The 16,816-nt window shown below is 40.8% G+C and overlaps 1 protein-coding gene across 1 annotated transcript in view; it reads left to right on the plus strand.

Moving 5' to 3' along the window:
* Window positions 1–16,816, plus strand: part of C8A (complement component 8, alpha polypeptide) — a 136,392-nt gene that overhangs the window by 114,247 nt on the left and 5,329 nt on the right. The window contains exons 8-10 of the mRNA XM_006839819.1: window positions 6,543–6,678; window positions 8,128–8,269; window positions 12,517–12,739. Coding sequence (XP_006839882.1) covers window positions 6,543–6,678; window positions 8,128–8,269; window positions 12,517–12,739 — 501 coding nt within the window. The remainder of the gene's footprint in view (window positions 1–6,542; window positions 6,679–8,127; window positions 8,270–12,516; window positions 12,740–16,816) is intronic.

Here is a 16,816-nt window from a genome sequence, read left to right on the forward strand (position 1 = left end):
TTTTTCTTCATAGAACCCAGCTTCTTGGATTATTTGCTCAGCATACAGGTTGAATATGTATGGTGAAAGAATACAACCCTGTCTCACACCTCTCCTAATTTTAAACCATTCGATGTTTCCTTGTTCTGTTTGAACAACTACCTCTTGGTCTATGTATAAGTGCTTCATAGGACAATTAAGTGTTCTGGAATATTCATACTTCGCAATGTTGTTGTCAGCAATGATATCCCTCATTCCACATCCTCTTCTGGATCCAGTTTGAACCTCTGGAAGCTCACTGTCAATAATGGTTGCAGTTTTTTCTGTATCACCTTTAGTAAAACTTTATTTGTATGGGATATCAATGATGCTGTTCGATGATTTCTGCATTCTGTTGGGTCACCTTTGTTTGGAATGAGCACAAATATGGATATTTTCCAATGTATTGGCCAGGTAGTTGTCTTCCAAATTTCTTTGCATAGATGAGTGAGTGGCATTAGAGTAGACCTTTAAAGATGAAGCTTTCTGTTCCCATAAAAGATTTACACTCTCAGGAACCCTATACAGGGTGACTATGAGTCAGAAGCAACACAATGGCTGTGAGTTTGGTTGTGTTTGGTTTAAAGACCACTGGTCAATCATTCAAACACTTCTACTAGACCCAAGACGAGAACACATCCAGCCTCTGTTTGGTTCCCTCCAGTGTTGTGGGGCTCATTTCCTCTGAAACATTTCTTTTTGTTCCTTAACCATCACGAAGTTTTACCTTACACTGATCCTAAACCTTTGTTCTTATAGTTTCTGCTTCCTTTGTCCTAATTCTTGCTCTTACAACTACACAAACACATTTAATTCTTATGGAAAACAACCCTTCAGAGAGTTGAGTCCTATTCTTACTGGTTGCTTACTTCTTTCTTCTGTACAACAGGCAAATATCCTCAGTACCCTAAAAATTCCCTAAAAATATGGCTTTATATTTCTTGTGATTTCTCTTCTCAGATTATTCCCTAGTTTTTTATTTCTTTTAAAAATGTCATTCTCAGAACTTTCCACCTTGCTCTGAATTTCTGAACCTTTGCACAAGACAGTGGGTTAGCCATTGAGTTGGTTCCAACTCATAACAACACTGCATAGGGTTTCCTAGAGCTGGTGGGTTTTAACCACTGACCTTGAAGTTATTAGTTCCGTGCTTATCCTATAGCACCAACACAGGACTCTCAAGGGTAGAACCTTATATGCTTAGATTTCCATCATACTAATATTGGTATTGGATTCCTGGTGTGGTGCTGTATGCGCCAGACTGAAAAGCTGTTTCAACTGCAAGGTCGGTGGTTCAAGCTCACCAGGTGCTCCTTGGAAACCCTATACAGGGTCCCTATGGATCGGCACTGACTCAACGGCACTTAACAACAACAACAACAAATATTAGTATTATTCCTATGCTGTCTACATTTCCCAACATACTATGTGATGTGGATGGCACATAGAAGCAGAAGTCTTTAGTCTGATGCAATAATGGGGTTTTGTGAAAATATCTCAGGCTTCTGAGCAAAATGGGAGTCCATGAGTGATACAAACAGTTAATGCACTCAGCAGCTAACTGAAAAAAAATTGGAGATTTGCATCCACCCCAGATGTGCCTTGGGAGAAAGGTCTGGCAATCTGCATACAATCTTAAAATCAGCCACTGAAAACCTTATGGAGCACAGTTCTACTCTGACACACATGTAGTTGTTGTTGTTACATGCCGTGGAGTTGGTTCCGATTCATAGTGACCCTTGTACAGGGTTTCCAAGGCTATAAATCTTCACAGGAGCAAAAAGCCTCATCTTTCTCCTGCTGAACAGTTGATAGTTTCAAACTGCTGACCTTAAGATTCAGTGTCGCCATAAGTCAGGACTGACTCACAGGCCACTAGCTTCTGAACAAAATAGTTTTGATTCAAATTTGAATCCAGTTCCATCATTGTTTAGCAGTATGGTCGTAGGCAAGATAAGGGACCTTTATGAACCTTGAGCATCTCAGTTATACATGAAAAGTATGGACTAGGTATAAGGGGGATTCAAAAAGTTCATGGAAAAAAAATTCCATGTTTTTTTTTTAAGTTTTTATCGTGAATTATCTGGGTTTACATGGGAGAACATCAGTTTTACATTCATCCTATCGTATTTCATTTCATTGCTATGATTACAATCCCCTCCATGCATCATCAAATAACCAAAGGGTACACCCCACAGCACCCGCCACCCCTGGCTGTCAGCACACAGTCCTTCTCCTTCCCTGAGTCCAGAGTCCGCAGCTGCTTCATCTCTCCACTTCATAGTCTTTGACCTAATTTCTGGCGTCACTGCTTCTCTGAGTAGGGTCCCACACTCGACTCTTCTCACTTGATGGTCCCAGGGAAGCGCCATTCTTGGGCTGCAAAATCAATCACTCCCCTCCTTTTGTCAAAACACATCTACCTCTACATTTCTGACCCTTACAGTCAGTCCTGATGGCAATTATTCACTATTGTGCCAAAAGAGTCTTATCCCCATTTCCTTTCACCAGCCCAGTCCCAACAGATTGGAAACCATTCAGTGGTTTCCCTGCCCTGTCTGGAACTAGGATCCCTCTTGAAACCTTGTAAGCCAGTCACTTCTTGCCTTTATAGTGCCCCCATTTTGGGTAGCCAATGTCTAAGTTGCCCATCTTTGTCAATCCTGTGTACTGTGGGGGTGGGAGTGATCCTTGCTCTAAAGATTTGTTCCCTTTTTTTGAGATACTACATCCATAAGTATAGGTAATGTTCATCAAATTGTAGCGGGTTACTCTGCGCCCCCTCCCCCACACCTCTTCTTTCTTTTTCTAGTAGAGTTCTGATCATCCAGCCATTGAAGCCAGGTCAAGTAGGTACTATCTTCATGTATGAGTGTTCTTGTGCATCTCCCCTCACTTCATATCAGCTGGATGCTTCACTCTCCACTCTAGTTCTCTGTGGCCATGTCACTGCTTCTGGGCCCCGGAGTCCCAGGTCTTGCTGTACTGCTGGCCATCTAGGTCTTCACCCAGGTCCACAGGAATCTATTGAATGTGGTCAGACTTAGCTCCCAACTTCATTGCTGTTTTTACCCCTCTTCCCGTTATCAGTGACCAACGTGGTCACCAGCCAGACCATGTGCCTGCTCATGTATTCCCCTTGAGTCTTTAGTCTTAGAAGGGAGTTTGCTCTGAGAGGACCCAACCACTTGCCTTGATGGCTCCCGGGTGAACAGCTTACTTGTTCTTATAGTAATCAATCAGACTGCCTTTATTGTTTCTGATTTTTCTTGCCGGTCTTTCATGAAGTATCTTCTGTTCTTCTAGCCGCTCCAGGCTGGTCTACTTGTCCTTTCAAGTGGAAATTTTCCACCTCAGACGATTCTGGATGGGGTTCAGGATTCCACCTATAGTGTTATGCAATGCAAAGGCTCTACAGTAAGCCTCTTTCACTGGGCAATTTCTAGCCCCCTTTAAGGTATTCCAATCCTTTATAGACTGAAGACAGACTTATAAGCATTCTATTGTGATGCTTCTGGCTATCCTTTCTCCCCCCTTCAAGTGTCTATTTTACAATGGTAGAGAAGGGAAACCAAGATTCAGAAGACAGTCAAGCATCTTAACATTGTTTCCCTCTTTTACCCATTCAAACCATGCCTCAATCCCTGTATCCAGGAGCCCTGTTGTTCCAAGGTTGCGCATACATCATTTACATCTGCCCACTTAGCCCATGTGAACCTGCCTAACTGTTCTCCCATCCACCTTGTTCTTCCATCCTCATCCCCCTTCTTGTGTATTGCTCCTCCCACCCACCCCACCCCCAGCACCCAAGTTATCCTGTGTTTATTCCTTACCTTGTGCTCTATCTTCCCCTCCCTCCTTCCTCTCCCCTCATCCTATACATCCCAGTGATCAGCAAATATACATATAATTTTTCCCCCTTTTAGGTAGGTTCTTTTTCTTAGTCTTTTACAATAATGGTCCTATGCAGTATTTCTCCTTTTGTGATGGACTAATTTCACTCAGCATAATGTCCTCAAGGTTCATCCATGTTATGCGGTGGCTTTCAGATTCCTTGTTGTTCCATTATCTTTTAATTCCATTTTTTCCCCATGAACGCTTTGAAGGCCCTCTCCTATGTAAGGACACTTTTAGCTATCTTATAAGTTCACAGGACCCCTCTTGCTTGCTGGATACATGATCTGGGGCACTCAGAAGGCACTTTTTTTTTCAGTCATGTCATACTTCTCCAATCAAGCTGAAATTCTCTGTTCCCAACAGCACATTGCAGGCTGTCAGCAGACCCCTCATGAACAAATAATCACTGCGCAGGCATCCTCCATCCCCCATTCATCAGTCAGTCCTGTCATTTTAATTCGACAGCACTCCACCACTCACCTCAGTAATCACTCTTTTACTTCTGCCCATGAATTCCTTTCATCTACTTTTGTTTATCCCTGTTGAAGCATTTTTTAATCAAAACAATTAAATATGCTAAATCTTCCTCAATTAGTAATGCATTAAGAATTAAAAGTGCTTGAGTGGAAATAGGCAGATGAAGCCCTTAGCTTGGTACTAAGAGCTGGTGCTTAGAGCATAATTTCCTGCAGGCATGTGCAGCTCAGGGCTTATTCAGAAACAGATATTCATAGAGTCACAGAGTCCTGAGAGATGAAACAACTCCAATGCCCTCTTCTATAATTGGAGACACTGAGGCCCAGTGGAGTCATGAGACTTGTCCCAGTTCATTCAGGGACTCAACAACTTTCATTTGAATTCAGAGTTCCCTACTACTAAGATTCTTCAAAAAGACTCTTCACCAAAGAAATCAGAGACAGTTGTCAGCAAGTAGTTGACTGGAATTCATGACAATCTTATATAATACAAAAAAAAAAACCATTTTGTTTTATATGGTTTTCAGAGTTATATATGTGTCAGAGTAGAACTGAACTCAATAGGGTTATCAGTGGGTGGCTTTTCTTCTGAGGTGCCTCTGGTTAGACTTGAACCTCTAGCCTTTCTGTTAGTAGCCAAGTATGTTAACTAAATCACCCAGGGAACCCAAAGAACTCACAGCATTCATTTATTCATCTTTTGTTTTTTTCACCCCCACCAGTAATGTAATCTAAAAACACTTACTGAATTTCTACTTTCTGCCAGGCAATGAATGGGCTGCTATGCTAGCAGCAGAGTGGTGAATAATACACAAACTCTTAACCTCACAGAGTTTGAAGTTTAATGTAGTAACTATTGATGTTCCATACCACCTTGAACAAAATAAATCTCATTTTTATCTTAATTGAATTATTTTTCCTTTGTGGTTGTCAGCATATCACTATGACTAATGATAGTTATTTTTTATAATTGTAGTTAGAAGTAATGATGTTTCAAAATAAAACTTAGATCATCATACTGAGTTTATAATCTAAGAAACTGCTTTTGCAGTAAAAGAGAATTCTGTAGCATTGTCAATACTTTACTATGGTCTACTTTTCCAGCCTCACTTTGCCAGGCAGACCTAAGGCTGGAAACCCAGCTTGGTCTATTTATGGGCTGTGTGATCAGCGAATACTGACTTGATGGTTTTGAGCATTATTTTTCTCGTCTGTAACATGCAGGTTCTTCACCAGGTCCTCAGATATGGACATATGCAGAGACAGCCCATGTGGGACTGGCAGTCCTTGTGGGGTCAGAAGAGTAGGCAGACCCTCCACATTCTACCAGAATTCTAGTCTCTGGGGGAAACAAAGAGGCCTGGACAAAAAATAATTATAACTTATCTGATAATTCAGACACAAACAAAGCACATTGGTCGCTTTGGAGAAATGCTTCATGGAGGGAATGACTTTGAACTGGAACGTGAAGAATAAATGTTGTTGTTGTTGTTGTTATGTGCCGTGGAGTCGATTGCGACTCATCACGACCCTGCACAGGGTTTCCGAGGCTGTTAATCTTTACAGGAGCAGAACGCCTTGTCTTTCTCCCGCGGAGCAGCTGGTAGTTTCGAACTGCTGACCTTGCGGTTCACAGCCCGAAGAATAAATAGGCTTTGGAAAGATGGTCAAAGAAGGGAGAAAACTGGGATAGTAACAGACCTACCATGGGCCAGGCAGATGGGTACAAAGAGGTGAATGAGATATAATTACTCAAGGATATTAAGTGGAAAATGGACAGGGAGAAAGGGAACTAGCATTTTGAGTATCTAATATATGCAATGGAGTCCTGGTGTGGCGCTGTAGGCTAATGCGTCGGACTGTTAAGTCGTTTGAACTGCAAGGTCGGCGGTTCAAGCTCACCAGCTTCTCCTTGGAAACCCTATACAGGGTCATTATGGGTCGGAATCGACCCATGCACTTAACAACAACTACAATATATGCAATACCTAATCCCCCTCATTTCAAGAAAGGTTTGGGTTGGCACCATTAAACAAACAAACAAACAAGCAAAGTGAAGTTGGGTGAGGGCTGGGTGTTTCATTGCAGATCTAGTTGTGTGATGATTGTCTTTTAACATCTTGGCCTTTTGTTTATCTCTATCTACTTCAGGCATTACCAGCCACGACGTCAAGAAATGCTTTGGAGGCTCCGTGGGCTTTGGATATACATTTACAAATAAGATAAAAGTTGCGGGAGTTTTATCAGGAGACAATTGTCAAAGATTTGGAAGCGGTGAAACTGGCAAGTCTTCAGCAATGGGTCCCCTTAAAAAAAAAAAGAAGCCAAAATTTCCCATGGATCCACAATCAGAAAGTGGGAGCTACTTTTTTCCCCCCACACATCCCAATTGATTCCATTTCAATTAATGGTTATATTGCATATCTATTCGTTATCCCCAAATCAATTGTTCATTTTGAATCCAGCATGAACTGAAATCATTTTAGAAATATTTGACTTTATATGAGACACTCTCTTATATCTCAAGCACTAGGCAAAGATCCAAATAAGAACTACAGTGAAAGGAATATGTAGAAGGAACCTGGGAAGTGGGCCGTCGAAAAGAAAGGTCAGCAGGTTGCAGTCCAGGTGGAGGAAAGAGATCCACTGAGAAAAGATAATATGGTTATCTAAGTCCAAGTTCAAAGAATATTGTTAGAGAAGGTATTTGCAAGAATGTTTTGTGGCATTTCCTGAACAAGTTCAATCTTATGTTTTCATTTATTCATTCATCAATTCCTTGAATATTTGTTTTCAGGTGAGACACAAAGAGGGTGCAAAAGGGATAAGATTTTAGTAAAGTAGGTGTGATAGGTAATAATGTTACAAACTATTCTTACTGCATTAGACTGGAGTCCTGGTGTGGCATTGTAGGATAAACACTGGGCTGCACTGAAAAATTAGAAGTTAAAACCCACCAGTCACCACTAAGAAACCCTATACTGGGTTGCTATGAGTCAAAACTGACTCAATGGCACTTAACAACAATTGTATTAGGCTACTGTTAACTTAGGAGTCCTGGTGCAGAGCTGTAGGATAAGCACAGGACTGCTAACCCTCCAGCCACTCCTCAGAAACCATATATAGGTCACTATGAGTTGGAACCAACTTAATGACACTTAATAACAACAACATTTATGACATTGCTTTCAATCCAAATGCTTCTTCTTTCTCATAATGGCCTCTTTCTTCTCTGCATTTACATTTCAGACACCCACATACCTCTCTAGATAGCTATTGCTGTTGTATAGCTGAGCACTTCTTTCTCAGTGCCCCTGCAGAGCCTCATAGAGTTATCTGTCATAGTATCTATAATACGCAACTGAATCTGTCTGGTGTTGACCTGGTACTGAGTCAGCATATGAGATATAAATGAATGAATGAATGAATGAATGAATGAATGAATGAATGGCATACACAATCCCATCCTCTCCAGATACCATATGCCTTCTAATGGATAGGATATCCTAGTAGGGTCTGTTCCAGAGGATGGGTCTATTTCTAAATCTTGCTCCCTCTCTTCTGATTTGTGCTGTTAGATAACCAAGCAAGGTAGAAGAAGAGGAAGCAGCTCTGAGGAGGGCATACAGACTTGTTTCAATTCCTATCAAGTGAACTTGGGAACCAGCCCTTTGACTTTTTGGGAAATGAGCTAATGCACACTTATCTTTTTGATGGCAGGCATCAACAAGAAGAGCATGGCTGTGGAAAACATTATTTCTCGGGTCCAAGGTGGCAATTCTGGCTGGGGTGGTGGCTTGGCACAAAACCAGAGCATCATTGCATACCGTTCCTGGGGGAGGTCATTAAAGTATAATCCTATTGTTATCGATTTTGAGGTAAGTCTTTTCGCAGTTGAAGAAACTCCATGTCCATGAGGAATGAAAGTGAAGCAGACCAGATCATTTCATATTTCTTATTTTGAGCCCATCAAAGAACAAGATTAAATGTAACGGGACACTGAACCTGTGGTCTTCCTCATGCCTGACTGTAGGGAAGTGTATGACTTTTGACCCAAGCCATAGGGGAGCTGGGATCAGAAACTTAATAGCAGGTCAGTGGCTAGTTTTATACTGGTAGTTCAGGATTTCTTCAGGGGAAAGTCACATTAATAATTTGCATTTTGCATTTATATGCATTTAAAAGATGTATATACTTTAAAATTTTATTATATAAGCATATAAAAAGATTTTTATATGACTATTCATTGTTTAACGTCCACAATGCGTTCTGTGAAGTAGGATGTTATGTAAATTAGACATTTTGCACATACTGGATTAAACAAGGGTAGTAGTAGCAGCAGCAGCAACAGATTGGATGGCAAGGAAGTAAGCAGTGGGGAAGCAGAATACGCCCAGCCTCGTGAACCTAACCACCCAAACCCCACATCATGTCTTCTGCCTTACCTGCCTGTAACCTACCCATGACCCAACACTGCTAAAGTCTAGGTCTTTCAAACCATTGTTGTTAAGTTAGTTTTGACTCACAGTGACCCTGTACTGGGTTTTGGAGGAGCAGTTAGTGGGTTTGAACCACCAATTTTGTGGTTAGCAGTCTAGGGCTTATCCTACCATGTCACACCAGGACTCCATAATAAATCAAAGGAGAGCTGTTTTCCCTTAAAAAACAAAAGCCAAAAACCCTAATGGGACCAGGGACATATATATGGCCACACAATGGCCAAATGAGCGATGTTAATTTACCTGCACTTGAAAAATCTCATCTATTAAATCAAAGGTCAGCAAAGTATTTCTGTACAAAGCCAAACGACAAATATTTAAAACTGTGTGGGTCACATACAGTTTCTGTCACACATTCTTCTTATTTTTTTAAATGTAAAAACCATTCTTATTTCATAGGCCAGACTAAGCAAGTTATGGAGTAGTTTCGGCCCCAGACCATGATTTGCTGCCTTTGCTAAAAATGATCATATGTGGTCATTATAATGTATCTGTGGCTCAGACTTTATTCTCTCTATTGAAAAGACTAGGAAACTGTGGATCTGAGAGGTTGAGGGGCTTGTTAAAAGTTTCCCAGTTCTCATGCACAGAAGCACTGGTGGCAGAGTAGGGTATGTGTTGGGGGCTAACTGCAAAATTAGCAGTTGAAATTCATCAGCCATTCCTTGGGAGGAAGATTAGGTTTTCTATTCCCATAAATATTTACAGTATTGGGAAACCCTATACATGGTCATTATGAGTTGGAACTAACACTGTAGCATACAAACAACAATTCTCATGTGACAGACAGTGTGTGAATTTCAGACTTTCTTCTAGACTAGCACCTTCCTTAAATTAGTGACTCTCAACCAAGAGGTTTTGCCTCCAAGGGGAACATTTGGCAATGTCTGGAAATATTTTAGCAAATTGTGGGTACAGGCTAGAGATGCTATAACTATCTTGTAATGCACAGGACAGGTGCCCATATCAAGGGATTATCTGGTTCCAAGTGTTAATAGTGCCAAGGATGACAAACCCTGCCTTACATTGCTGACCTCACAGAGGTAATAAAATTGTATTCAGACTGCAAAGGAAGTGCATTGTTCTACCAGTTATTAAACTCCTTCTATCAGTATGTGGGATAGTTCATTTAATTTTTTTTAAGTTGGATTTTGGATTTTTAATCAAAGTGTCATTGTGCTCATGCCCATTTTTTGTCCTACCCTTGTCCATTTTTTTTCTGTAGATATTCAAAATTCCAGGTATTTAGATAACATTTCTTCTCTGAAGACATAGACCATCAGCTACATCTATAAATGTATTATATCAACAACCTTTTTTCTACTAAGAAAAAAGTCAGATGGGTTAACCTTGATTTCATTTCTTCTCTAATAAGCAAGGGAACATTTTGACACACCTGTAATTCTATCATCAAGCTATTAGTGATTGGGGCAAAAATGGTAAAATTGATACCAGGAGAAATAGATAAACTTTCATACACAAGGAGTGAACTTTATGTTTGTCTTCAACAAAACTTCCAAGGGGAAAATTAAGATTCACGATTTAGAAAAGACTGAATACTATCTTTTGGGGGAAAAAAGAATTTGGGCTTTGGGGTGAGAAAGACATAGTTTGCTTCATGGCTCAAACACAGTTTTGGTATTTGACTTTGGACAAGTTGTTACATTCTCTGAGCCTCAGTTTCCTACTCTATAACTTGGTGTTGATGGTACTTTAGTTCACAAAGTTGGGGAGAGAAGAGTCAATGTTAGTTGAGGCAACAGTTTCATAGAGGCTGAGTAACCTGCCCAAGATCTTAACCAGCAAATGACAAAGCGGAATTTGGTTCCTATCTGACTGATCTCTTTATAACCATATTGCCCTCTGATAAGTTTGGATTTCAAACATCAAGCCACTGGCAGGCTATAGAGCTGGGAAGTGACACAGCTAGAGCTGTGTTTTAAAAAGAAGATGCTCCCAGGATATGAAGGATGAATGGGAGGAGACCTGTTATTGACTTATTTGGAACCTGATGTTCAGAGGGAAACAGTATCTTATGCACTTGTAATCCCTAACGTTTGTTGTTAATGGAGTCCATTCTGACTCATAGTGACCCTGTGCACAACAGAACAAAACACTGCCTGACCTTGTGCTCTTCTCACAATTGTTATGTTTGAGCCCATTGGTGCTGCCACTGTGTCAATCCATGTTGTCAAGACTCCCTCTTTTTCACTTACCCTCCACTTAGAGCTAGTATTGTTTTTATATAGCAGGAACCTATGTTGAAGGCACTTAGGAACCATATAATCTGTTGTTATAATATGTTTTATGTCTGTAATGTTGTATTATGTCATTTTATATTATATGGCTTTCAGAGTTATGACATGTGATAAGTTATGTAGTGCTATGTGCTATGTAATGTTTTTCTGGTCTCTTATTATGTTATGCAATGACTTATGCTATGATGCTATGATAGGTTATGTTTGCTACGTCATTTTTTTTTTAATCATGTCAGTTGTCTTCTTTGAATCTATTTCCTCATCTGTAAAATTTTGACACAGCAACTGCCAATATCTCTTCAAGTTTTAACGTTCTAAGATTCTTTTTTCTTTACCTCGCCCCTCACCCCCCACCCCCAACTCCCCAGCAGCCCTCTTCAAGGAATGTTCTTTTTCCTCTTCCTGAGGATTCTGGGAGGCAGAAGTGAGACATGGGCACTGAGTGTTGATCCTCTTAACTGGAATGTTAAGGGAAATTGCTCAATAGTCTTCGCCCTCTGTAGAAGTAAGAGTCGTCTTTACGCAGGGACCCAGAGCAACCCTTTCTACACTGAATTCCCACCACTGGAGACTAAACTCCCTGAGCTTCCAGTAAGTCAGCTTCTCCCCTTGGATGGCGCCTGGACAGTACTGACGTAATCAGCCTGATAACCTCAGCTTCAACCCTTGAGTACAGTCCAGGGTCTGATTGCCACAGTTCTTCTGTATACATTTCCAGGAACCCAATCAAGGCCATGTGGGAATCCTCTGTTGATTGGCTTCCAGAGAAGTGGAATTTCCCCGATGTGGCTCAATTCTAGAACTGACTTGCTCTGCGAACTTACCAAATCATTCCTTGTCACGGAGTCTCAGGTTCCTCTTCAGGAGACCTGGAGAAGATCTTTCATTTTAGTACAGAAATCTTGCGTGTGCTGAAGAGAACTAAATGTCATTAAAATTTGAAAAGCACGAGCTTTCATTGTTTTCACTCCATCAGTCTAACTAGCAAAATGGATACTTTATTTTGTAGAGTTCTCCGCTTTTGCAATGGTATCTTACATTTGTGTATTTCACACTCATTACTTTTTTCAGTCCTCATAAGAATTCTCGAAAGTAGGTACTATTCAGAAGCACCTGTGAGTGGAGTTGAATCTTCAACTCTTCGGTTAGCAGTTGAACATGCACCACCTAGGGACCCTTTTCCCTATCATCTCCTTTAATGCTCGTTATTTTATGAAGGTGCCGTGAGGATTGTTGTAGCATAGTAAGCTGGTGTCTGACTTTGTGTCTGGTACTAGCAGACCTTCAAGAAGGTTTATGGCCAGCTCTTGGGCTCTAGGAAGGAGCACAAAGGTTAGGGAAGGCTCACGTGTTCTTTTGTGTCCACAGATGCAGCCCATCCATGAGTTGCTTCGGCACACAAACCTGGGTTCCTTGGAGGCAAAACGTCAGAATATGCACCGTGCATTGGATCAGTACCTGCTAGAGTTTAATGCCTGCCGCTGTGGACCCTGCTTCAACAATGGGAAGCCCATCCTCAAGGGCACCAACTGCAGGTGTCAGTGCCCCCAGGGTACCTGGGGCCATGCCTGTGAGCAAATAGAGCAAAAGGGTAAGACCCATGCCTCCTCTCTCAGAGTCAGTCTTGGCCCAGCTCAAAGTGAAAAGATACATAGAAGACCTTTGGTATTCCTAGTCTTTCTGGGTCCTACCAGTGACTCCCCTACATTTTATGGTTCTGATGTGTTATCCCAGCCATCAAATCCATCTCTCACATGGGAACTCTTTCCCACCAAGGTATATAGTGCCAATAGGATTTCTTTCTAAAAGATTTTGTTGTTATTGTTAAGTTCCATCAAGTTGGTTCCAATTCATAGTGACCATATTTAGGGTTTTCAAGAAGCAGTTGGTGGGTTTGAACCACTGACCTTGTGATTAAATGTTTATCCTACAGTGCCACACTAGAATTCCTTCTGAAATATTAAGTAGGTGTGTCATTGTAGTGTAAAAGGTAATGAGTAAAATGCAAGGTTGAGACAAATAAGGTTTAATCACATGTTGCTGCAGAATCACCGAGCTGACATCAGGGAAGACAGTTATAAACGTGGGTTAAGAAGTCCTCCCTTACAGATGAAGAGCCTGGAACCTGGATTTGAATTCCAGTGATTTCACTACCTCACAGAGAAACCCTGGATCTTCACCCTTTCTTTCTGGGCTCAGTTTTCTCCTCAAAGTTCTGTGATGTGCCAAGATTATCAGTGCAGGCTCCAATTCCTAAACAGCCACTTTTCTAAGCATACAAAACTGTTTATATTTCACATATAGTCCATTACATGGAATGATGGGAAACAGATGAGCTCTCTTATCAAAAGATGAGTCGATATCAATTGATTGCCACTATGAGGATAAAGGAATTCTGGTGTGGCGCTGTGGGTTAATGTGCCAGACTACAAAGCCATTTGTATTGCAAGGTCAGTGGTTCGAACTCACCAGTTGCTCCTCGGAAACCCTATACAGGGTCGCTATGGGTCAGAACAGACTCAATGGCACTTAACAACAACAACACGAGGATGAAAGGAGCCCTGGTAGATTAGTGGATTATGAGCTGAGCTGCTAACCTCAAGGTCAGTAGTTTGGATCCTCCAGTCACTCCATGGGAAAAAGATGAGACTTTTTGCTCCGGTAAAGATTTATAGCCTTGGAAACCCTATATGAATCAGAATCAACTCGATGGCATACAATCACCACCACCACCATGAGGAAAATATTGAGTCCTGGTGTGGTGCTGTAGGATAAGGACTGATGGTTAACCACAAGTTTAGCTCCTCAGCCTATCCAATAGATGCTCCTCAGAAACCCTATACTAAGTCACTATGAACCAGAACTGACTCAAAAACACAAGAGGAAAATGGGAAGGAAGGAAGAAAGAAAAAAAGCATAGGAGGGAGAAAGGAGAAAAGAAGTGGGGAGAGGGAAGTTTGGATCCATCCACCATATTTAGGGTAAATCTAAGGTACTCTACTTGAGGCCACTAAAAAACAAACAAACAAAAAATATTGAAACACAATTAGATAGAATGGAAAGCTTGTGTAATTAAAACTGAGTGTTGAGTGACAGTTCAAGAAGTGGAAACCAACAGTGTAATATACATATAGAGGCTTCCAAGTACAGAGTTAAATTAAGAGAAATAAAGAACATAGAACAAGATTATCCTCTGTCATATCAGGAATGCTGAGGTTGGCCCTGGTGGCATACTTCATCAGCCATTGGCAAACAGAAATGCGCAATGAAGGGAAGCTGAAAACTTCAAACCTATGTCTTAAGATAAAAAACTAAAAGCATTGGAAATTTTGGTGTGAAGAAGAGAGAAGTCAGAAAGGACAAGTTCAACATGAACTACCATGAGGGGAGAATGTGATTTGTGTTGTGTGGCCACTAAGAGTAATTTTAAAACTAATGGAGAGAAGCTGTAGAGAAGGAATTTTGGCTTGGTGAGAACAGACTTTCTTCTGTACATTATTAGTACAGAAGGGACAACGCTGTCTCTGATAGGATAATATCCATGCGACTACAGGGAAGACCAACGAGCTCTGGTAGTGTAGTAGTTACAAAACAGGCTGTGAATCGCAAAGTCAGCAGTTCAAAACTACCAGCTGTTCCGCTGGAGAAAGATGAGGCTTTCTGCTCCCGTAAAGATTTATAGCCTCGGAAACCCTACACAGGGGTGCTATGAGTCGGGATCCACTCCATGGCACATAACAACAACAACAACACAGAGAAGATCAGTCAATACCACTATTATTCACATTTACGCACCAACCACTAAAGCCAGTGAGGGTGAAATAGAAGAATTCTACCAACTTCTAAAATCTGAAATTGATCAAACATGCAATCAAGATGTATTGATCATTACTGGTGAAAATGCAAGGTTGGGAACAAAGAGGAAGGATCAGTATTTAGAAAATATGGCCTTAGAGATAGAAATGATGCTGGAGATCACATGATAAAATTCTGCAAAATCAATTATTTGTTTGTTTCAAATACCTTCTTTAGACAGTGTAAGAGATGATTATACACATGGATCTCACCAGATGCAATACACAGATATCAACTTGACTACCTCTGCGGAAAGAGACCACGGAAAAGCTCTATGTCATCAGTCAAAACAAGGCCAGGGGCAGTCTGTGGAACAGAACATCAATTACTCATATGCAAAACCAAACTGAAGCTGAAGAAAATGAAAACCAGTCCATGAGAGCCAAAATATGACCTTGAATATATTCCACCTGAATTTAGAGATCATCTGAAGAAAGATATGATACACTAAACACTAAAGCCCAAAGACCAGAAGAGTTGTAGGATGACATCAAGAACATCATAAATGAAAAAAGCAAAATGTCATTAAGAAGACGAGAAAAAAGGAAAAGGTCAAAAAAAATGGATGTCAGAAGAGACTGAAACTTGATCTCCAGTGTAGAGATGCTAAAGCAAATGAAATAAATGAGGAGGCAAAAGAGCTGAACAGAAATTTCCAAAGGTCAGCTTGAGAAGACAAAGTTAAATATTACAATAAAATGTGCCAATATCTAGAGTCAGAAAACCAAAAAAGGAAGAACATGCTCAGCATTTCTCAAGCTGGGGGAACTGAAATAAAAACTCAAACCTCAATTTCGTTATTGAAGGATTCTCTGGGCAAATTATTGAATGATGCATAAAAGCATAAAAGGAAGATTGAAGAAATACACAGAGTAACTGCACCAAGAGGAAACGGCTAATGTTCAACCATTTCAAGATGTAGCATATGATCGAGAGCCAATGATACTGAAGAAAGAAGTCTAAGGCACATTGAAGGAATTGGCAAAGAACAAGGCACCAGGAATTGATGGAATAAAAATAGAAACCTTTCAAAAAAGTGAGGTGGCACTGGAGGCACTTCACTCATCTATGCCAATAAATTTGGAAGAAAACTGTCTGTCTGGCCAACTGATTAGGAGAGATTTGTATTTGTGCCCATTCCAAAGAGAGGTGACCCAACAGAATGCGGAAATCCTCGGACAATCTCTTTGGTATCCTTGCATGGGGTCTCTATGAGTCAGTTCCAATTCAATGGCACCTGACAACAACAACAACATTAAGGGTTTAGCAGTCCAATGCTTCTAAAGCATTGTTGCATTTGTTGTTAAGTGCCATGGAGTTGGTTCCGACTTATAGAGACCCTGTAAAGGTTTCCCGAGGACTGTCTGGTGAGTTTGAACCACCAACATTGAGGTTCAAGCCAACCTTGCAGTCCAGTGCATTATCCTGCAGCACCACATCAGGACTCTATAGCATTACTTCTTGCTGTTAAGTGCCATCGAATCCGTCTGGACTCAAAGTGAGCCTGTATAGGATTTCTGAGGAGTGACTGGTGAGTTTAAACCACCTAACTTGAGATTCAAACTGATCTTGTGGTTGAGTACTTATCTTACAGCACCACACCACGACTTCATAGCATTACTATTTTTTATTTTCTTAAATGTTTTATTGTGAATTATGTGATCGTTTACATGGGAGAACATTAATTTTACATTCATTCTATCATATTTCGTCTCATTGGCATGGTTACAATCCCCTCCATGCATCATCAACCAACCAAAGGGTATACCCTGCAATCCTGTCCCCCATACTCCCCAGGTCTTCAGCACACAGT

This window comes from Chrysochloris asiatica, unplaced genomic scaffold (assembly GCF_000296735.1).
Source record: "Chrysochloris asiatica unplaced genomic scaffold, ChrAsi1.0 scaffold00026, whole genome shotgun sequence".
Classification (NCBI taxonomy): domain Eukaryota; kingdom Metazoa; phylum Chordata; class Mammalia; order Afrosoricida; family Chrysochloridae; genus Chrysochloris; species Chrysochloris asiatica.